Source organism: Ceratosolen solmsi, unplaced genomic scaffold (assembly GCF_000503995.2).
Source record: "Ceratosolen solmsi marchali unplaced genomic scaffold, CerSol_1.0 scaffold14, whole genome shotgun sequence".
Lineage (NCBI taxonomy): Eukaryota > Metazoa > Arthropoda > Insecta > Hymenoptera > Agaonidae > Ceratosolen > Ceratosolen solmsi.
Genome location: NW_011948420.1, coordinates 2087444 through 2113288, shown reverse-complemented (window position 1 = coordinate 2113288; position 25845 = coordinate 2087444). Strand labels below are relative to the sequence as shown.

General features: G+C 25.8%; 1 protein-coding gene across 1 annotated transcript in view; it reads left to right on the top strand.

Moving 5' to 3' along the window:
• Positions 1-25845, top strand: part of Nmdar1 (glutamate ionotropic receptor NMDA type subunit 1) — a 59963-nt gene that overhangs the window by 14219 nt on the left and 19899 nt on the right. Inside the window, exons 4-11 of the mRNA XM_011498243.1 lie at positions 942-1042; positions 4688-4801; positions 7092-7239; positions 14553-14766; positions 17078-17212; positions 18666-18823; positions 22129-22363; positions 23041-23189. Coding sequence (XP_011496545.1) covers positions 942-1042; positions 4688-4801; positions 7092-7239; positions 14553-14766; positions 17078-17212; positions 18666-18823; positions 22129-22363; positions 23041-23189 — 1254 coding nt within the window. The remainder of the gene's footprint in view (positions 1-941; positions 1043-4687; positions 4802-7091; positions 7240-14552; positions 14767-17077; positions 17213-18665; positions 18824-22128; positions 22364-23040; positions 23190-25845) is intronic.

Sequence of the window (25845 nt, the reverse complement as noted above, 5' to 3'; positions counted from 1 at the left end):
TCATCACCATCATGAAGGAGCATTCCGAATAGTGAACTACTCATCGTAAGATCAGATGAAGGCTACTGCATCGCTGTGAGTAAACAAAGTCTATGCAAACGAAATTGCTAATCCTTACAAAATTAGTAAGCTATTATAATCATTGCCAGACCTTACGAGACTAGAATGACGATATTATTACATAGCATAAAGCACATTCACTAATAAAAAGTGTGCTTAAACATTGCTGATCATTACAAAATCAGCAAGAAGAATTCAAATCATCATTATCAAGGAGCATTTCGAGTAGATAACTTATTCAACAGAAGATCAGTTCGAAGCAACTGTAACGATGACATTGAGTATAGTATACACCTTTCCATAATATAAAAATCCAACAAAACAATAGTGTAATTGTAAATAAACCATATTTATCGAAGAAGTGGATACTGTATTTCTACAGTCATTCCACTTAAATTCTTTCCAAGCACCTGCTAGGGCGGACGGTAAATTAAAACAATCGAAACATTGGCAGTTCGAGCCAAGAAATCAAACAGTTTCGAACAGAAATATATTACCATTAAATTAATTCTATACAATGTATTTTCTGTGCAATTCTCACAATCATTATAATTTAAAAATCAAGTAATATATTCATTTGAATATAATCTAAATTAAAAAATGGAGTATGTTCTAAAAATGCTTGCCAGTCGACTGAAATCAAATCTTTAGCGTTTGTGTAAAGGATTTGAATGATTGAAAATAAGTTTGTTTGCGATTTCTCAATAATAATCATGTTCTCTCTTTATTTATAAACGTTATTTATATTTGACGAACTATTATATAAACAAATATGATTCCAAATCGTTTAATAAACTATGTCATTACAGCCTAGTTGTATTATTAATAATTTTATCATAAAAATATATTTTAGAGACTGTAATTTTATATTTCTTTTATAGGTCGAATATGTTATTGAATTTGAACCAGGACTTCAAAATTTCAAAGATCAATTACTAGAATTAAAAAATGCTCAATCAAGAGTTTATTTAATGTATGCATCGTAAGTATATAAAATGAATATTATGATTTAAATACATTAAAATATATTATTGTAAAAATACTAAAATATATTCAAATATATTTGGTTATCATTTGCACATAAAAATTATATTTTATTTTAATAGAATGTACACGCAATTTACAAAGTAAAAAAAAAAATTGAAAAAATTTGCATTATAAATTTGAACAATAATTTAATTGCATTAATTATGCAAACTATTAACAAATTATACATAGACTATAATAAAGTTGTAATAAAGTACATAAATAAAATATTTTGATCTAGAGCTTTGATATTTTTTTTAGGTATAAAATTTATATATCATCAAAAATCATAATAATATAATATAACTTACTTGACTTTTATCAATAATGAGTATGTGATGGTGTATCGTAAGTTTTATGTATTATTGTTTTTATATTAATAAACAATTTTTATGAGTTTTTTAAATTTGTAAAAAATTTATTTTAAAGTAATTATTGTAGTACAGCAGAACTAATAATTCCTTTGGGAGCTAAACTATAATTAGTAGAAATAAAAAGGTTTATTCATAAATAGAATAGTGTTCGATAGCTTTGTAATAATTGGCCGCCCGCTCTATGTTCAATCACGACGATGCGGTTGCTTCAAACTGATTCTGTGGTCAATAATTTATCTACAGGAGATGTTCTTTGATGATGGTGATGATGTTGTTATTGATCTTGTAATGATCAGCAACTGATTATGCACACTCCTTGTTAGGGAATATGTCTTATGATCTGTTAATAATAGCGCCCCTTTAATTTTATAAGGATTAGCAATGATTATTCATAGACTTTGTTTACTCACAGTGATACAGTAGCCTTGACCTGATACTGTAATGAATGATTCGCCATTGCGAATGCTCTTTATCGATGGTGATAAATTATTGCTGATTTTGCGAGGATCAGTATAAATTGTGTCCACTCCTTAATTCGAGTTTGTTTTGTTATGTTTTTGTAGTCTAGCTTTTTCTTGATTTGACGGAAATAGTGCCAACAACTTTATTTTTGCAACATGGGAGAATTGACGCGTCTTCCTTCTATAGTGGCCTTACTTAAATAGAGCTTGCTCACTACGGTGTTTTCAGTAAGTAAGTGAGCTCTTGGTCGAAATGTGCTTGCCTTAAATATCCATGCAATAGACTAATTAGTGCTGATAACAATGGATGTGATTGTGGTGCTAGAAAAACACTTGGGGTTTCCCAGAAATCAGAATACTACGGGGTTTCCGAGAAACCAGAATACTAGAAGGTTTCTCAGAAATTCTAACGTTTGGGGTTTTCTCAGTAATTATACTGCTTGGGAAATTCCCAAAACCTAGACACTTTGACATTATGTTATAATTAAAAAGAAGTAAAATTAATTATCATACTTCTTGTATATATTACTTATGTACTATTACTATAATATTTAATTCTATTGTATAACTACATTTATTTTTAACATTAAATAATTTTTTTAATATAATTTTTATAATAGTTCAGAAGATGCGGCAATCATTTTTGATAACGCTGCCGAGCTGAATATGACAAGAGCTGGATATGTATGGTTAGTTACAGAACAAGCTTTAAACTCTAAAAATATACCTGAAGGTGTATTAGGATTAAAATTAATCAACGCTACAGATGAGAAAAGCCATATTAAAGATAGTTTGTAAGTAATATATATATGTATTATTTGAAACATTGATCTAATTATTTTAAAATATAATATTTTTTAAAAAGAATATTTAAGGTCTTACGTTTTTCGTACTTTAAAAGGAGAACATTTTAACCTTTTATTTATCACATTGAAAATATAACGCAAAATACTATTTCAATGTTTTGAAATCTGATACTTTAATTTCCAGACTGATATAATGAATGTTTGAAATCTGAAGAACCATTATTAAGAAATTATATATAAATGTTAAGATAATAGAGATTCATTTTAATGCAGTTTATATAATTTTGATTATATTTGATAATTTATATTATGGAAGGATGAATAATTTAAATTCATGAAGAATACATATAGTGGCAAAATTTTCTATATTTAGAAAGTATCAATGTTCAGGATTGAAGGAACTTCCAAGACCGTTGACTATTGGCATTGTTAGTTTCTCTAGCTCTCAAGTTTCTGTAAAGACTTGGGACGAGAATTTTCGTGTACTTGTTATGTTTTGGTTTCAAATGTCCTACAATGTTTATATGGTCTAAGAATTCAGTGCAACAACGACGATGCTTTGTTGCCAGCTAAGTGAGCCGCGCGTGGATATATAACGCAAGCACGCGGCGTGCCTCATTCTCTTGCTGAAGCTCCATCTTACTGAACTGCGCTTACTGCAAACATCTTGCCGTGACCCGACCGCAATGAACCGACCACAGTGAAGCGATCTAATCCTCTACCAGTAGAGGCCATGGCACGGGTCTCGGTCTGCGTCAGCAGGACCGCCATGGACCCCTCGGTATATCCCAGCAGAACTGACACGCAACGATCAAGCCTTTAGTTTTCGTGCGCGTATTCAACAGGCTTATAGGCTCATTGTGTATAAGTCATACAACTGCGCTATTCAGCCATTGCCTTTTGCCTTGTACCAGTCGCTCAGCTATATTTAACAATGAAGCCATCAAAGGAATACACGTTCAATCGTTAAGTGCGATACACTTACAAGCAGTCAAGGGTGCTGACTGCATTACGAGAAACTACACTGCTATAATAAGCAGAGACCAAAGCCATCCTCATTGTATATATCTGAGGTCACACGTTTTAGATAGGTATGTGCATATATACCCTTCAAGCCCACACATCCTACTCAGGAGTGTGAGCATACCTCTGCTAGTCCTTACAACACTAGCAGAGGCCACGATATCGTCACTATCAAGGAGAAAACTCATCATTGAGATAAGACAGAGTTTACACTCTTTTATAAGAAGTGAATTCTGCTTATTATTAATGTATCAGTTAATAAACCACGTGTTAATGAAGTTTGTACATACTACACATTTCTACAACCTTTCCACTTGACTCCCACCTAAGCATCTGCTCGAGCCTGGGGCAAATTATTAAAGCTATCGAAACACTGGCAGTTCGAGCCAGGAAATAATACCACTATCGAATAATCAATATATTTTTATTTAATTTTTAACTTTATTTAATATTTTATTAATTGCTAATTATTTCTTCATCCAAATTTCGAAAACTTTAATAAAAAACATGTTAAATAACTTGATAATGAATATTAAATGTTTAACTTATAGCAAACTTTCAATATATATTTATTAAATAATTAAATATTTAAATATGATTTAATTATATAAATTATAAATAGATAAATCATAATTATGAGACGATAAAATTATATTCAGAAAAGGCAAGAGAGAATTATTTTGAAATTTATGTAATTTTTTAATATTTTATATATTTTTGTTCTTTTTTTTATTAATAATAAAAAAATTTTGTGTACAATTTTATTATTTCTTTACGTATTTACTTATTTAATATAATATATATTTCTTTCAAACAATAATATGTCAAATATTAAATTTGCTTCATTAATATTAATAATTTCATTTTTTTTTAAATATCTACCTAACTTTATAAATAACGTATTAAATTATCACCACATAATTATTTTATTTTTAAGATACGTTTTAGTATCGGCTTTGCGGCAAATGAATGAAACTGAAAGTATAACAGAAGCACCTCATGACTGTGACAATTCCGGTTCTATTTGGGAAACAGGAAAAAAGCTTTTTGAGTAAGTAATTATTATTACACTTAATCTTGTATTTAAATGAATGTAAAATATGAATTATCATAAATATATAATTTAATAAATTTTAAAATTTAAATTGAAAAAATATGTTGCGCAACAGAGATAGAAAGGTCCATTAACTAAATAAATTTAACTATAGTCATTTAACAGGTATAATAAAAAATTAATATTATATTAATATAATTGAAATTTTGTTTATTCTATTATTTTTATATTAAATTCTCTTTATATTCAAGTACAACTTGTAATCTTATATTATGCAAAGAACTAGGTTAATTGAAAAAGTAGATAATAAAAAAATTGAATTATATGGTATCAGAATGTATTTATTACTTTAGTCCGTATGTAAAATAACCATTAATTCCTTACATTCCTTTTTTTGGACATTTACTTTCATTACTGTTTATCAACATTTTTAATATCAAGATTTTTACATTTTTCTTATATATAAGTAATTGATTGAAAAATAGTATATAATCATTAGCTTATCAATTTAATAATAATATATCAGGTTTTCTTTTAAGTAGGATGATTACAGAATGGCATCGATTTAAGTATAACAGCTTATTTGACTTTAAGAAAATGAATTTGTATTTAATATTAATTTTATTAAAAATATTAATTAGGACAATAACATATATTTATATTTTTTATTGAAAACGTCATATAAATTTAAGAAGTTAAACAAGATGAATGCAATATTTAATATTAATAATATAACGAATGAAGTTTGTTAGGATGAGTATAATATTTTATTTTGTTAATTCTTTGTTATCTTTTTACAGAGTTTTTATAATTATAAAATATGTCACTGTATATATTTTTAGACTTTAAAGATATGTTTCATATCTCCCTACATTTATTTTATTTATTTTTCATTTTTCCACCTCAAATAGCTCAAAAATTTCTGGTCTGACTATTTAATTAATGTTACTATAAAAACATACTATAATCATTTTTTAGTTTCAGCATTTGCTTATTTACTTGTTATTTATCTTCTTATCTTATTTATCTCTGGAATAATATTTTTAAAGCTTTCATTCATTTTTATCGTTTAATATTATATTCTTATATTTAAAGAACATGCAAATATATTATTGAAAAAGCATAGGATGTAAAACATTTCAATAAGTTATTTAAATATTGCTGATTATATATAATACAATTATTTTGGAATAAATGTATGTTGTGCTGATTCACACATTCTACTGATTTCCTATTTATATAGACTTAATAAAGTTTTTTTACTGCCATAAAATACTTATTATAGCAAAAATATTAATACTTGTATTCTATAATAAATATCCTTCATTTATCATAAACCAATTGTTTAATATATTTTGATATTACGTATACAATTTTATAATTCTTCTACTATAAAATTGTTTAAAGATAGAAGTAGAAATAATACATTTTATCACATTACTTTCATATATTGTTCGGAATAGAAGCATTTTCGAAGACTGTTGAACGTCGGAAATTTATGTCTTTTAGTTCTCGAAATTGTAAATATTATATTTCTCAGAATTCTCTAAGATTCTAAAGCTTTGCTTTTCTAAATTCTTGAAACTTCTAAAGTTTTATTCGCGAACGTCCTGCAATGTTTATCTAGTCCCCGCATAGCAATACCTATCTATTGTTGCCAGCTAACTAAGCTACCACGTGGATATTTAAAGCAAGTACACCACGAGACAGGCGTTAGTCAGCCGCGCTATTCAGCTATGAGCTAGTTACTCCGGAGCTATTCACTCAATCATACTCTCTTAAAGTAAGGCCACCATAAGAGAAAGACGCGTGAGCTCTCCTATGCTGCAAGATAAAGATATTGACACTATCTCCTTTATATCAAGAAAATGCCAGGCTACAAAATCAGCAACAAATCATTACGATCAACAAGTAACATCTCATGTAGGTAAACTATACATCACAGGGTCAGTTCCACGCAACTGGATCGTCGTGATTGAACATAGTATATACTATTCCATCACATAAATCCAACACATCAATAATGTAATTGCATATAAACCATAATAAACCATATTTAACGAAGAAGCGCACACTGTATTAATCTAAAGCCCTTCCACTTAAGTCCTTTATAAGCATCCACTAGGGCGGGCGGCAAATTATTATAAAGCTATCGAACTTATATATTTGGAAAATTCTGTTTGAATAAGTATATTAAATTATATATAATATTTATGATTAATTAATGAAAGTAATATCCAAAATTATTACATTTTTAAATATTAATTTTTTTTAAAATTTGTTATAGATATATTCGGCAGCAAAGTATAAATAATGGTGCTACAGGACGAATAGCTTTTGATGATAATGGAGATCGTATGTATGCTGAATATGATATAATAAATGTTAAATCAAATAATATAATTAAATCTGTTGGTCGATATTTTTATTCTTCGGTAAGTATATATATATATAGATATGAATACGCAAATGTGCCTTAAATAAAAAGTTTAAATTGCGAAATTGGTATAAAATTTTGTAATTGATTTTTAATTTAAATATATAAAAAGAAAATATATAATTTATATTGATAAATTTATAATTGAGGTTTTATTCATGTAGGTGCTTTTTAAAGATTTTGTTATTTTCAATTAAAAATCTTATTAATTATCCTAAAAAAGCTAGCTATAGTTATTTTATTTAATAAAATAATCATTTGATATATTTTCAGAAAAGGTAAAATCCAAATTACGAAATTATAAAATAAAGATTAAAATTACATAAAAAAACTTAATGAAACTTAAATCTGAATGTATTAGGAACAATAATTGTATTGTTGTTACATATTATGGTCTATATTATGTAATTATTTGTATATGTGAGAAAAAAAGAAGATACGATAAAAATGTTTTACATAAATAAGATCCGTATATTATGATCAGCCATTTAATAATTTTGTTTTCCTCAAATTTACTACTATAAATAAGTCTGGTAGAGGCTTTTATTAATTAAATTATATTGCGTTCAATAATGGATTCTGTGGTTTAAAAAGCTCAGTTGGTGTTTTGTTAGTGCCGCAATTTGAGCTGGATTCGTCTAATTTCATTAGTCACCTTTTTACACCTACACCGTATGTTATTTAAACAATATTGACAATATCAACATTATTATAACAAGTTGACAACGATGTGGTAAGTATAGAGTATTTATATATTATGCTGCAATATTTAAGATAATTATGTTCTTACATTATTTAACAACGTATATTATGACGATTAAAGCATTTTGATTTACGAGATTTTTCTGTAATTTTAATTCTAAGTAAATATTAAGCTATTTTGAACTTGTATTGGCGACATAACTCTCGGTATTATTAGAACAATAGTATTTTCGTTTTTAACTTAAAAATTTAAATAAAAGTATTAAATTTAAATATCATTTTTTGTTCTCCTTCACATTAAAACTACAGGTAAGAATTAATTCCTCAAATTTTATTGAATCAATTATTTAAAAGAATTCAATTATAGATAAATAGAACGAAATTTGTAATAAAAGCAAGCAGAGTATAATTTTTTTTATTTTCTTAAATACAGATAAAATAGGTATTGTTAGAATCTACAAAAATACTTTCGAATGCTGAAAGTTTACATTTTATAAATATATATGAGAATGAAAAAAATGTTATCAATAACTTATAATATTCTATGTATATTATTTCCTTGCAGGTCTTGATCTTGAGATAATAGGCTTGATAATTTTAACTGCTACTTGGGGACGTATGTTGCTACCAAAAAGGTATTTTCTTTGTGTTAAAAACTGGTATGATTTCTAGGCTCGAACTGCCAATGTTTGTTTAATAATTGGAAAGGTAATAATTGTAATTTAAGAAGTGGAAGGGTTGTGGAAATGTGTAGTATGTGCAGACTTCATTAACATATAGTTTATTAATAGTTACATTAGTAATAAACAGTATTCACATCTCATAGAAGAGTATAAACTTTGTCTTGTCGCAATGATGCTGATGCTTCTTGATGGTGACGATGTCGTGGCGTCTGCTAATATTGCAACGATTAACAGTAATATGCACACACTCGTATATAGGACATAGGGCCTTAAAGTGTATACAGTGAAAGCGTATACAATGAGAATGGTTTCTGCTAATGTTGTAAGGATGACCTTGAGAATATGCTTCTTGTAGCCATATAGTTTCTCGTAATGCAGTCAGCACCCTTGACTGCTTGTAAATTGTAGTATGCTTGATGATTAAACGTGTATTTTTTGGGAAGGCTTCATTGCGTGAGTGTAACTGACTTATTGGTATATGGCAGAAAGCACTGGCTGAATAGCGTAGCGTTGGAATCTTACATGAAGCCCAAAACGAATACTCTAGAAGTTCCGAGAACTAAAAAAAACAAGATTTAAGAAATTTGGAGAATTTCAAACGACATTACTAGCGAAGACCATATAAACATTGTAGAGCATTTGAAACCAAAACATAACAAATATTCGATAAGTCTCATACCCAAATGTTTACACAAAATTGACAGCTAGAGGGACTAGCGATTCCGAGAGCCAACGGTCTTGGAAATTGCTTCAATTCCGAACACTTTAATATAATTCAATATCAATTCTTATCCTAATTTAATATATATATATATATATATATATATATATATAAATTGTTATAGTCTATACAAATATGTATAACCAAAATGAAATATAAATTTATCTCACAATTGCATTTTATTAATAAATAGTTTTAATTCTAAAGTGTATTGTATTCATTTACTAATTATGAAAAATATTTCCTTGCCTAATAAACTCCCGATTATTATAAACTACCTATAATGTGAAGCAGTAAGGAAATCTAGAAAAGAAAAAACAAGATTTTATTCTTTGTATTTTATGATTCTAAGAAAAAGAGATTTATGTTAACATGAAATCGAAAATAAATCCATTTAAATATAAAAATTATATTATATTATAGTAAATTATCTTCATCTATTTCCAATTAATAATTATTATTGAATCTTAAAAATGACTAATATTGTAATTAATAGAGAATTATATATAGATATATATATTTTCATCTTTAGAAGTAAACATTTTGTATTTATGAGATACATATATTGTACAATATCATATCTCATAATTACATTTATATATACGGATCTTAAAAAATAATTACATACAGGGAATCTTCAGATTATTGTCAAGGTTAACTCGAGATTTTAAATATATGAAAAAGATTTCTGGTCTTAAGTTATGGATTCACTTATGAATTTACTGTACATGATTGTATTAATAAATGATCTTGAAATAATCTATGCTATATTGACAATAATACTACTTTATTAAAACAATTAAAAGAATTTAATTTTAACATAAATATAATATATATAAATATATATTAGGAATGTTAAACACATGAAATTTCTAGGATTTAAAGGCATTTAATATATTATCAAGCTTAAAAGTATTAATATATTATGATCTATATTATCAAGAGTTAAAAGAAATTAATATGACGTACATTACTAATGGTTAATAAAGAATACCATTCAATTTAAACATTTATTATTCAATCTGTTTTTCTTAACTTTTCTAAATTTCTTATACTATTAGTTCAATTAATTAAAATTTATTTAATAACATTAAATTAGTCAGTAAAGATGAAAAGATTGTAATTATATGTGAATTTAACTTATGTAGAAACTTCAGATTTAAGAAAAATTTATGGAAATATCCATTTCATTTGTGATTAAATAATTGTAGAAAACATATTTATCCAATTATTTTTCTTTGTAATATTTTAAATATTCTATATAGTTTGTTCAAAACTACTTGCTAGTCAGTATATATATTCTTTTGATCATTAAATCTTAATATGAACTATTCTGCAATAGCTATTAGGATATATAGGATATTTGTAACTAATGCTAGAACTGCTTCAAAAAATTTAATAAAATCATTGTCAATTACAAGTATTTAGTTATTTTCATTTATAGTTATGGAGAAGGAAGGAGAGTATAATTACAAACGGAATTATATCGAAATTCTTATTACAAATTAAATGTAGACAGATTTGTATTTATATTACATATTTTATTTCATTATTGCTTTGAACAAAATTATAAAAATGTCATACATTTGCGAATATTTTTTGAATAATAATATTGTTTAATAAACTAATATACTCTACAAATTCGTTGTACATTTGACATTTGACTTCATATATTTCTATGTTACATTGTTTCATTTTTTGGATAAATAAGTTTATATGTAAATTGTATGGTAATATAATAACAATAATTAAAATAATTTTTAATTAATATTCTATATGGAAAAGTCATACATGTTCAAGTAATAATTATTTTATTCACTGGAATATAGTAAGTTATATCAAAATTAATGACAACTTCGTAAATTGGTATTTATAAAACCTTCAATTCCAAAATATTTATGTTTATTATAATTTTCTCTTTTTTAATATTTTTTTAGTTAATATTCTTAATTTAATAGTATTTTTCTAATTTATTAATGAAGTAATGTGATTCTTTGTGTATAATTTATCTTTATTGTAAATTATTATGAGATTATATATGAAAAACATGAAATTATCACTGATAGAAAGTAATTTTGATATGAATAAAAATTGCTTAATCGATTCTACTAAAATATTAAACCGCAAGCTGACTATAATTTCATAACAAACTTTTTCAATTGTTCAATAATTGATTATTTGAAAAGTATTTTATCTTAGTAGCAGTTTTATTGTTAATCATAACGATTATTGCTTTTTTATAAGCTAATTATAGATTTGCTAAGTTCAGACTTATTTTAAGACAATTTTAGAAATTACCTACATAAATCAATTCGACAAGAAGGAAGAATCGGTCGAAGATTATAAAAATTTAAATAATCTTATATTTTATCAATTATTAAATCATCTAATTTAGTATTCAAGAATGTTTGAATTTGGTATTTATATATGTATTTATTTATATATATCATTTGGTATATATATATATATATATAGATATTACTATAATAATTTTTCTAAATCTCAATTTATTAAAAATAGGAAAAGATGGACAATCAATTCATTAATAATTTTAAAAATGGAAACTATTTATCCATATTTAATAATTTTTTCGAGAACTAATGTATTCTAATATTCTTTAAAAATCGTTGTATTTACAGAATGACTTGGTAATGAAAGTTATTTGTATCATGTATTTCAAATACAGAAATAAAGAAATAGAGAGCTACAAATAATTTGTAATAGATTGAATAATTATAAAAATTATAACTACCCTATTCTTATATAATTAATATTTTTCGAGATGAATTTCAGTTTTCATTTAATTTTGTAGATAATTAGCTTATATATTTCATTGTAACAGTATGGATGTCATACTTCTAGGTAACTTATTGGTACGAGAAATTCAAATTGTTATAAAATACTATTTTTTGTAATTTTAAATAATTTCTTGTAAACATAAGAAATATAACTTATATATAACTTAAAATATTTAACAAATGTAAATATATCAGTAAATTTTTTAGTTATCTATCAGTATATAATATAATTTCAATTGAATTTCAATATTTAATAATGTTTTGAAAAAGAGAGGACAATTGCAAATAACTTTAAGGAATAAATTTCTTTTTAATACGAAGAATAGCTGAATGAATCTTTACAGTAATGCAGTATATGTGATAAGGAAGTATTGATACAGATAAATTTATTCATTAGATATATAATATAATATTTTTATTTATGTAGATTTTACCTTAGACTTCTTCACTAAACAGAATTATTTGTCAACCTGAACAAGAAATGATATCTATACTTTGTTGTCTTATATATCTGTGAGAAGAGTTAAAGTATCAGTGATTTAATATATCAGTGTTACTCAGTTGTGACCGAATTTGTACAACAGATACATTACTGATATTAGAGGTTCAATTATTACTAATCAAATATAATACCAGTACATAACATATACAATGAGAAAGATCAATCTATAACAGCTTAGAAAGAAAAAATACTACAATTATCAAATTTCTTGTAATTAAAACAATATTTTTTTAAATTATTTATTTGCAGCACTTCTCCTTTTTATTTTTTGGAATAACATAAGGAAAAATGTCGATCATTATCCTAATCATTCTGTCTGTATTGTATAAAGGTTCTTTATTTATTCCCAGAAAAGTAATAAAAATTTAACAAATATAAAACGTAGAACAGTACCGAATGAAAAGTGATTTTTATGTAATTGACTTTTTGAATTTACATATAAAACATGTACTAATTATATTTGATTCACTTTACTTCTTTAGTTCCGTATGATAAATATTTTTTAATCTTATTTATTTTATAAATTTGATCAAGGAAAATGCTTTAATATGAAAAAAGAAATCACATCCCTATTTAAATAAAATCAACTCAAAATTAATTATTATAATTCATAAATCGGTATTTAATAGTTTTTTAGAATTTCATGAATAATTTTAAGAATTAACTTTAATAAATTTAAAATTTATTATGGATATACATATATATGATAATTATCTGTATTAAGCATGATAAAATAGTATAATGTATCTCTTTCATAAATTATGTTATGTAATTTAAATAATATTAAATTCGTTTTATTTCATTTAATTATATATAAAACTATAATTAACATTATAATATATAAATATAATATATATTGTTTATTAAATCAATTATTATTTATGATGGTAATTTTTAATAGAATTGTCGATCATTCATCCATTATTTTTTATCCATTTATTTTTCAAAACAAATGGAACTAAATATTTAAAAATTAAAAAAATAAAGTAGTTTCTTATATACTTACTTTTATAAGTCATAATATTGTTTTATATAACATAAATATGTTTAATATGTAAAATCTAACATTTATTTTAACAACTTCTATCTAACAACTTCTTAACATTCATTTAGATAATATAAATTTGTCGACCAAATTATTGTATTGATGAGATTGCACCATCTAGTTAAAAATAATTTCCCCTATCCAGTATTCTAACGTATAATCTTTCTTCACTACTTTGATTTAATAAATTTTTATCAGAGATTAATCACTTTTTATCAATTAAATATTTATATTATAGTACTGTAATTTAAAATATTATGATTATTTCTCATAATAAATAATTAAATTGTAATAATTTAAAATAATCTAAGATTATTCATATATGTCTGAATAATAAAAAATGTAAATATGTTTTTCTTCAGCTATCTTAAAATATAATAAAAGAAAAGACATATTTTAGAAACATTGTTTAATAATATACTATTCTATATATATATATATATATATATATATATATGTGTGTGTGTGTGTGTGTGTGTGTGTGTGTGTGTGTGTGTGTGTATACTAAGTGTATCAAATTCGCTATTATGCTTACTTTGAAGCAATATTAATGCATATAAAAATGATACTGTACTATTTTTTATTGCACACGAAATCACGAATGTAAAAAAATTCTTAGTTATAGCAAATTTAATTTCTAAATGATAGTAATTTAAATATATTAAAAATTCAATCAATTATAAAAATAAGAAAACAGTAAATATATATTAATATCTATCCATTATCATGCTCTAACGATTAATACACACAGAAATAATTTTTAAATAGTAAAATAATATTTTGAAATAATATAATTGTGTTATTTTTTTAAACAAATTTTTATTTTAACAAAGAGTGTAATAATAAGTCTCATTTTACAGGAAATTAGTAAAATGAAATTAGCTATCAATGACTCGATTATTACATGGCCAGGAAAAATAAAAAGTAAACCTGAAGGTTTTCTTATTCCAACGCACTTAAAGGTACTAACAGTTGAGGAAAAACCATTCGTTTATGTAAGAAAATCTGCAGAATATAAATGTTTTTCTGATGAAATACTGTGTCCAAGTTATGGTAAATCCATAAAAAATGATGGTAATGTAAATATTTTAATATAAATAATTAAATTATTATCATGAATTTTATAATTATATTTATTGCTCATTATGATTTATTATACTGTAAGTGATAAGAATTTTAATTAATTTTTCGAAAATGATGCCTTAAACTTAATATTGTAATTAAATAAAATTAAATAAAAATACTACAAAAACCGTATTAGAATTATTATTTGAAATACTATCAATATTTATTACAAAAACTTTTTAAATTCATTTTTCATCAATTTTATAATTTATAAATTAATGGTATAGTTTTATACTATGGGAGTATAATGTATCAATTTTTTTCTATGTGAAAAAAATATATACATGATAATAATTGTTTTTTATAAACCGATCTTGGACGACTTAAAAAAAAATGAAATTGGCATGCATTAATCCACACATTAAAATTTTATATTGTTTTAATTAATTCTTTAAATATTTATTATTTAGAGAAATAAAAAAAATTAAGACAGTTTTCCAAAATTGTTTATATTTATATCACAGAGATAAAATATTAAATATTGAAGACAAAAAAATCAGTAAAGAAGATTAAATCGCTTGCATTGCATTATTCATCGTGCTAAAAATAATAGAAAACGCCACTGTTTGCTTTTATTTATCACATAAATAATTGCGGGTCTATTGTATTATTTAATTTCTGATTCTTTGGTAGAATGCTACATTTCTAACTTGATATTTAATTTTTGCATACTTTGTGTAAGTGCTATTTTACTCAATTTTACATAAAAAGTAGTATTACATTAGCATATATTTGTCATAATATAGTCAACATAATTCACTAAATACATTTAAAATTGAAAAATATATAGTTATTATAAATGAATTTTTTGTATAATAAACATTCTTATTATTTGATGAGTGTAAAAAAAAATATTTTATTTTCATTAAAATCTTTTCAAAGCAAAATAAGGATATTTATATTTATTTTATAATCATATTATAAAAACTTTTATTTGCAATTAACTTAGTTTATTGACTTAATTGGAATTAATTTAAAACCAAATCATTTTCTAACTGTGGAAGCGCCTTTTGGTAATATAATAACTAAAAATACAAGCGATAGTAATAAATCATGCATTGAAAAGAGGAGATAGAAGCTCGGGAAATGACAACTCTGAGTTGTGATGAGATCAAACAACGCCAACAATTCGAAAAGCAAAGTTTGTAAATTAGGAAGAAAAATTAAAGTTTTGTTAATATTTCCAGCTTTATAGATAAAGAAATCAATGAATATTTGTAATTCTGAATAAGAACAAAGAATAAGAATAAATAATAGTAATGAATTAAGAACTAAAAGAAATTCGTCGGCAGAAATCGGTTCCGAATGTTTGTATTGTACATAGTAAATACTATGTGTATTTATTTTCTGAGCTCTACGAACTTCTTTGGTATAGAAATTTATGTATTGAAGATAGTGTGTATAGACAGATATACGAATACAAAATAAGGAGAGATGGAGAGAGACAAAAAACAAAATTGATTAAAAATTTATCCATATTCTGGTCTAACTGCATAAAAACTTCCTTAGTAAAATAAGATTAATTTTTCAGTATTTATTTTTATAAATGTTTACCAATGTATGCCATTGCAAGCATATTAATATCTATGTATGTCAATGCATTATTTTTCATTATGGATGCTGCAGCTATTAACCTTACCTTGAAACCATAGAGATACTATCACTGCAAATATGCTACATGTCCATCCTTTTTTTTTTATTTATTCCAGCAAAAATTATAATAAAAGATAATCCAAAAATAATTAAACTAGGACTATAAAATTATCAATATTAAAAAAACTTACCTATTATTATAAATATATTTATCATTATTCCTTAGGATTCTCAATATAAATTTTTATAACTTTAATATATAATATAGAAATGATAAAATACTTAATTATATTTTGTATAAGAAAATGAATTTCTACAGTTTATTATTTCAAATAATATTATATATTTAATTATTAAATCGCTCCTCCACGCTGATATTTTTAAACTACATTAAATGTTTAATATATATTCTAATTTTTTTAAGTTTATTTTTTATCGCTAAGTTAAACAAGATAGATGTTTATTCTTCGTTACCGTTATTCGTGATTAATGATTTAATTGTAATTATACGGAAATAATTGTTTCTATATTTATATTACTTATAAACTTTTTAAACATTGATTTTCAAAATCGTATTATTTATTATAATATATTTACTATATTATATATAAAAAAAAAATATATATATATATATATATACCTGCATAGTAAATAAACTATATTTCAGTTGCCACAGAGATTAACTGCTGCAAAGGATATTGCGTAGATTTATTAAAAGAATTAGCTAAGACAATTAATTTCACATACAGTTTATCACTTTCTCCAGATGGACAATTTGGAAGCTATATTTATAAAAGTAATAGTAAGTTAAACAATATTATATTCTTCAAATTTATTATTTGTTATTTATGTAATATTATAATAAATTATATATAAGTTGATTTCAAACTTTGTAAATATTTCCAATATTTTTTCAAGTTATAACTACATTTTATATTTTATTTATTGTTAATTCAGCATATTATAAAATTAATAAATGTATTATCTCAAAATCTAGGGTAGAATTTTATCTATTTTATTTTATTCACTTACAAATATGTCGAATTTGCGTATCTAATTTTTCTCAGAATACTACATATGTTTATAATTATGATAATGTTATTAGATAATAAGATAGTAAATAATTTTACTTATTACTCAATTAAAAATTATTCTACATTTATCCTTAATAATAAAAAATATATAAAAAATATATAAAGGAATTTAAGTAAAAATTTGTAAGCTGTAATATTTGATTTATAATATAAGAATTATTTATAAAAAAATAAATAAAAAATTTTTTTTTATTTAATATTTTATAACTACTAAAAGATGTAGTTATATAGACATATACAGTTTTTTATTTTAACAAGAGATTCTCAAATAATACAATAATAAGTCGATAAATCGAGAAATAATTTCAACCGAAGTTACGCAGCTAATAAATAATTTGATAACAATAATATTGAATTTTATATCGTAAAATAAGATAATTTATTTACACATTCATTTATTGACTAACTTCTAATTCTACATTTAGAATAATTAAAAATATAAAAATCCTTTTATTACTATACATTAATTATATAATTTAAACTAGAATATTATAGTTATTAATTTATTAATAAGTAATTAAAATATAATTTAGAAATAACTATTATATATTTATTTAACAAAACAAGATTTCTAACTTAACACTTATTAAATTATAAGCATACATTTGAAGTATTAGCATGTACATTTTTATTAATCCACTTATTTAGCGAATACAAATTTTTACTTTGTCATTATAAATATACAGTCTCAAAGAAGTTTAAAACTTCTCACCAATAATATTAGATTCTGCTCTTAATACACGATCTTTTATTTCTATTCATTCCTGTAAATTGGTTTAAAATTTAGATTTACACGTCTTTATAAATAAAAATGTTTTATCATTAGTTTATTTTATTTATGTATTGCATTATTGTTTACATTAGGATATTAAATAATGTTATTCTATAATTTTTTTTCTTTGTTCCTACAATCATAAATTTTTGAAGTAATAACAATATACAGATTAAGTTTTCTTCTAATTTAGTTTATCATATTAGTAAAAATAAAAATAATGTAATTTTGAAATTTATGAAAAATTCAATTTAAATTAAATTAAGATAAGACTATAGCATAATTTTTTCATAATTTGGATAAATAACATTTAAAATAAATTTATTACGAAAATAAACCTCAAGTAAGTAGAATAAATATCAAGATATAATAATATTTTTCTTGCTAAGATACCAATAGAAAAGAATGGAATGGTCTTATTGGAGAAATTGTTTATGAACGGGCAGATATGATAGTTGCTCCATTAACTATAAATCCAGAACGCGCAGAGTTTATCGAATTTAGTAAACCATTTAAATATCAAGGTATAACAATTCTTGAAAAAAAGGTGAGTGTAAATTTTAATGGTCTTTATAATATATTAAAACAATTGTTTAAATAATTATATTAATACTAATTTTTGATCATTACACATTTTATAAACAGAAATAGCATTATATACAAAATATAATACTTATTAATATCTCCGCCTGAAAAAAAAGAAAAAAGTAATTGAAACGTACTCATATAAAATGCATATCTCTTTTTAAATGATAACGTATATATATATTTATTTAATAAATACTATAAAACTAACGAGTTAAAAACAAACGACTATTACAATTTTATCTTCTATAAAGATTTATATTTAACCCTTTTAGTTATGTTAAATAACTCATAAATAAAAATTGACTCATAATATTTAAAATATGAAAATTAATATAATTATTAAAATCTTTGAAGATTATAATAAAATATAATACATTATGATACTATATATTATAATACAACATGAAAAATCTTTTCGTTGATTATATTAAGTGATAATATCAAAAATTAAACAGAGTTTGTATTAGACAGAAGTCTTGATGACATCAGAACGAAGCTACATAATATTAATACAGAATATTCGTGAAATTTAGAAGGACGGACACTGCCTTGGAAAATTCGAGAATTGACAATCCTCGTTGCTATGCGGAAATATTGTAGAGCGATAGACAATAAGGCGTAAACATTGAAGCATTCGCAGAATCAATGTTTACAAACATAAGCGTCCGACGCCTGTACTTCTCCCTCTTTTCAAAATCTTCGATGTTGCTCTAATCCGTAACATAAACATTTACAATAATAATATGAAAAATTATCATAAGAATAAACGAGTAATAGAAAATTTTGAAAAAAGAAAGTAGAATATTATTATCGCTGTACAATCAATAATTTTGTACAAATGATTATCTTACATATATATAAACTTTTATAAAGCATTCATAAAAAAATTGCAAGTTTCGATTTTAAAACCGCATCGATGAAGTTTTGGTAAAATTATGGACATTAATTTTCACATTTCTGTTAATTCCATTAATTCCACAAATTACAAATAGTCTAAATCATTAGCTATTGTTATATCCAGTTCTACCCTTGACTTCGAGCAACTACATCCGATGTTATTTTGTTGTGTTTAAAATTAATTTTACTAATCCGGCTCGAAGAACCAAATGTATAGAATTAACTAAGAAAAACCACTAGATGTTGTATGGGAGAATCCGTGGGCAAGTGGAGGGGTTAATGCACTGATTTAATAATTAACACATATAATTCTTATTGCTGCTTATTCCATTTACTTTTCAATTTACTTCCAATTTAGGGATTATTAATCTTGACGAAGTGATAAATGACCTTTATGTTTCTGAATAATGATGTGGCGTTGTAGTATATTTCTATTAGAGAACTAGAGGGTGATAAAATTCCTTATCTTCTGGGCGTAACGGGTGAGATAGTGATTTACTCTGGAAAGAGATATTGCGTTGTGATCTTGGTACGTTGCCTCTAAATAGTGAGCCGTGTGAGTGAACACGAGCCTGAGATACAAGTTACAGGAATGCGCACCACTGAATGGCGCGAATTGCTGGTCTTACGAAGTGAGCATGCGCAAGAAATTCTGGACACGAACTGCTTGCGGTTTGGAAATGAGTAGGCCCTAAAGTGAAGAATTAAACACTAGAGGTAAGATTTACTTGGAAGTTGTAGTGTAAAATTTTCTGTTTCTTCTCACAAGCTTGATGCGAAGCTTCCATGCAGGAACTGCTTGCACTTGAACTTTCTTTTGTATCTCTTTATTGAGATGACAATAATCTCACTCCTTGGGCAGTATATGCTTGACGAGACTAAATGTAACTGGATATTGAACCACAGAAGTAGAAAGATATTTTACAAGACTCAGCTGATCGAATTTTCTCTGTTCCTCCGTGAAAATAAATGTCGGTACATCACATTTATCCTGCTTAAATAATTCACTGATCCGGTTCCACTAGCGTTCCCTTCTTCTTTTTTGTATCCAATCAGAGTTCGACTTTGGGCAGTGTTCGGGTTTGACGCAATTTGACGCAATTGCGCGCTCGGACCGGCACGCGTGCTCGGGCGATTGTTTATAAACACAACTCGACAAGTCCGAGCAAGTTTAACGAGATGAAATCCAATATATTATAAGATCACTCAAAGGAACGCCTACGAATCTTCTAGAAGCTTCATTTATAACGTCACAATGAAGTTTTCGGTATAGTGATAAGCAGCGACACTTTTGCCGGCGTTGCATCCTGCTGCATGTATATTTAAGGGCAGCTTGCCATGCGGCGACGCTCATTGTAATTCTACCTCGCATTCACTCAACTGTTATTATTACTCAGTGTTTTAATATATTGTGACGACGACACGTGGCCGCATATTCGGCAACCAATTTAAAATTACACGTGGATTATCAAAAGGAAATCAGCAAGATTAGGTAGTGATTTACAGTGAAGTCTGTTGGAATCGTAATCAAAGGGGACACATCAGCTACGCAGTAAATCAACACACCTTGTCGGCAGTTTACAAGGTACATCTCTTTATATTATCAATTAAGCTAGTCACACACGAGCAAACAGTACGCTCTCTCGAACTAACACTTCGAACACCGTACAGCCCCTCAAACAGTCGACACAGGTGACGCAATACGTCAATTACGTTGTCAAGGCCAGACAATAATTTATCAAATAATCGACTATAAATACATCTTCATCAAGCCCTTCAAAGTTCGAAGGCTTGTCATTCATGACTAGTCCTGTACTAGTCGCACGTGACTAGTCCTTTTCTACTGTTCCCATTATAACTAAAGACATAATTGATTACACACCAATTTCCATCAAAACATTCCATCTATCAAGCATACTTGATTCAAACACCATCTTCTTATGCTACCTCATGAGCATGATTGACTACACAGGCTAATGTTTACATCAGCATAACCTCAATTTTCAAGATACACAGTAATATCCATAGAATCTACAATAATCAAGAACACAAGGAAACACCCTCATTACTACAATAGAATAATCTTATTCTCTCAAGAACAGTGCAATATTATTATAATTATTAATAAATAATAAACATTGTTGTACATAATATTTTTCATTCCTTCCACTTATTATTTCCCTCAAGTTATCATGACGAAAGACTAATCCACTCAACTATCGAATTGGCAGTTCGAGCCATAAAATAAATCCTTAAAGTTGAACAGGCATCTACAGTATTATTTTATATAAAAAGAATTATTTAAATTACAATAAAAAAATGTTATTAAATTGACATAAATTAACTTTTCTTAAATTATAATTTCAGCCTTCCCGATCTTCAACGTTGGTGTCTTTTTTACAACCATTCAGTAATACATTATGGATTTTAGTTATGGTATCTGTACATGTTGTTGCTCTAGTTTTATATTTATTAGATCGTTTTTCACCATTCGGTAGATTTAAACTTTCAAATGCAGATGGCACTGAAGAAGATGCTCTTAATCTGTCAAGTGCAATTTGGTTTGCATGGGGAGTTTTACTCAACAGTGGAATAGGAGAAGGTATTTTATACGTTATATATATATATATATATATATATATATATATAATATTAATCCTAAGAGTCAACAAAGAAAGTTACGAAGAATGTTAAACTATAAATTCAAATTTATGACTCTTCGTTAAAAAACTCAAAAAAGCTTTATTGAAGATTAAAAATAAAATTAAAGGTGAAAAAGAATGATTTAATGGTTTAAATTAAATAATGATTATTAAAATAAATTTTAAAAAAAGTTTTTAATTAAAATATAGTTAGGAGATTGATTATGATTCAAAGGAAAAATTATAAAATAAAGCAAAGAAAAAAATAAGACACTAGTATGAAAATAGTGTCTTAGAAAACTCTGTCTAACATTAAATTAATTAACTGCTTAACAACAAGCGTATAAAATTTAATAATTTAAACATTTTTAATGTAAAATATATCATTTAGTCAATACATTATACTGCAAATATTTTGTTGTTATTAGAAGAGTTTGAAAGTTGTAAAAATATTGATTATAATTTTTTTTTATTTAATTTTTATACAATTTTTTCCATTTTTAAAATATATATTTATAATATAAAAATATATAAATTCTCATTGATTTAATATATATTATGCATATTTTTAAAATTAATAATAATTAAATAAATACAGCAATCCTTTAACAAATGTTATTTATAATATATCAATCAGGTACACCTCGAAGTTTTTCTGCTCGAGTTTTAGGGATGGTATGGGCTGGATTTGCAATGATTATTGTTGCATCGTATACAGCTAATTTAGCTGCTTTTCTTGTATTAGAAAGACCAAAAACTAAACTAACCGGTATAAATGATGCAAGGGTAAGTATTTAAAATTTAATAATATTTTATAATAAATTAGATGTCTTAAAATATTTTTAAAATTAATATTTTGTTCGAAAATGGTGTTATTTCCTGGCTCGAACTGCCAGTGTTTAGATAGCTTTAATAATTTAGATGGGAGTCAATGGATAAAGTCGTAGAAATGTGTAGTATGTGAAAAATTCGTTAACATATGCTTTATTAACAAATACATTAATAATAAGCAGAATTCACGTCTTATAGAAGAGTGTAAACTCTGTCTCAATGATGAGTTTTCTCCTTGATCGTGACGATATCGTGGCCTCTGCTAGTGTTGTAAGGACTAGCAGAGGTATGCTCACACTCCTGAGTAGGATGTGTGGGCTTGAAGGGTATATATGCACACACCTATCTAAAACGTGTGACCTCAGATATATACAATGAGGATGGCTTTGGTCTCTGCTTGTTATAGCAGTGTAGTTTCTCGTAATGCAGTCAGCACCCTTGACTGTTTGTAAGTGTATCGCACTTAACGATTGAACGTGTATTCCTTTGATGGCTTCATTGTTAAATATAGCTGAGCGACTGGTACAAGGCAAAAGGCAATGGCTGAATAGCGCAGTTGTATGACTTATACACAATGAGCCTATAAGCCTGTTGAATACGCGCACGGAAGCAGACCGAGACCCGTGCCATGGCTTCTTCACGCAGAGGGTTCACTGTGGTCGGCTTACTGCAAGAGAACGAGGCTTGCCGCGTGCTTGCCTTGTTGTTGCTGCACTGGAATCTTATATGAGGCGCAGAAAGAAAACTCTAGAAATTTCGAGAATTCTAATAAAAAACAAGGCGTAAGAAATTTGGAGAATTTCAAACAACATTATTATGCGAAAACCATATAAACATTCTTATTAATTTTAAATTGAATAAAGTAAATTATATAATTAAAAAATACAATTGTAAATACGTAAATATTTGTATAAAACTAAGAAATTTATAACAAAATAGTATTTCTTGGAACATTATATATGTATGTTTATGTATATCCCTAAAAGAAAATGTAACTTAACATATATATGATTTATTTTATTTAAAGCATAAATCAAATTAATAAAAAAGAATATAAATATCTGTATAAGTATGTACAAAAGCTATAAACCATATATTTTTAGTATATTTCTTTAGATTTTCAAAATGTTCCAAATTTTAAGTAATTTCATCACATTAAGATTGGTTGGAAAGTTTCCATGAGGAATAAAAAAGAAAATAAATGTTATTAATAAATCCATATATTCTTATATTGCAAAATTCTAAGCTACTCTTAATAATTACTCTCACTTCGAAGGGTTAGAGTAAAACGGCTTGCCTTCGAAAGTATTTAAAAATATTTTAAAGAATGGAACCGAAATTATATCCAAATTGAAAAACCTTTAATTTCTGAATATTATCTGGGAACTAATAAAAAATGTAAGAAATAGAAAATATTAATCAAAAAGTGTTTGACTAACTTGTATATTGTATAGATGAAAATATTAAAAATGGCACTGATAACATTTAATAATATAGAAATTAAATATAATTCTGAAAACGAAAATCCATATAATTACAGCACAAAAGCTATTTATATAAAAAATTTAATAGATAAAAACAAAACAAATATGTAAAGCGTTAAAGAAAAATAAAAATGTTCTAATGAATTTCGATTATTTCTAAGAACAAATAAAAATAAATAAATCGATAGAAAGGAAACAGATTTATGATAAAAGAAATAATTTGAGAGAAGCTTTAAAATTCTAAAGTTTAACATACGACTCAAACAAATTAGAAAGCTGATAAGCTTTGTTCGAAAGTTATAGTGATGTAATTCTTGGCTCGAACTGCCAATGCTTATCAGACGCTCGGGAAGGAGTGAGATGTAGGGGCTGTACAAGAGTCATGAGAGTTGGTTAATTATATATTTATTATACAATTTATTACACAATTTACATATGGGTGTTGTAGAATCTTCTTAAATCTTATATGAAGATACGACTTCTCGAACGGCTTCTTATATAGGATGAACCACTACACAAGATGCTTTTAAATCATTGAATTGATGAAAATTGCACAGGTAAATAATTACTACACACTTCTTGTCAGAGAGTGTGAGATAATGTTGATGGTTATCTTATGCCGGTTCTGCCGCCAGCTGACAATAATTGAAAAAATAAAGTGTATTAACGTACTCATATCGATGTCGTAGTTTAAATCAGATCCAGCGGTGACTTGGATACAATTGCACGCGGTAAAGCAATTACGTGCGGCGTGACTCTTATACTCACAAGGATGCAATAGTCTTGATCTGATCCGGCGGTGAGTTGGACAAAATTGCGTGAGGCAAACCTAGTGCGTGCGACGTGACTCTTATACTCACCAGGATGCAGTAGTCTTGTTCTGAATTACTAACACTTATTTCTGCGTTGAGTGAATTTTAGACTTGGCTTCCATGGACAATTAATTTCTATTACTTGACTTTTCTTAAGATAGCCCTAGACTGCCCACTCGAGCCCTTTCTTGACTTGTCCCTGCGGACAGTACTTGACTGTCCACAGCCCTTGGCTGCCCACGCGGACAGCGTGTTTCAATTGTCCCCCGCGGATAGCGACTTTTTCTGCGTTGTTCCCATCTTTAAGGCCTCTTG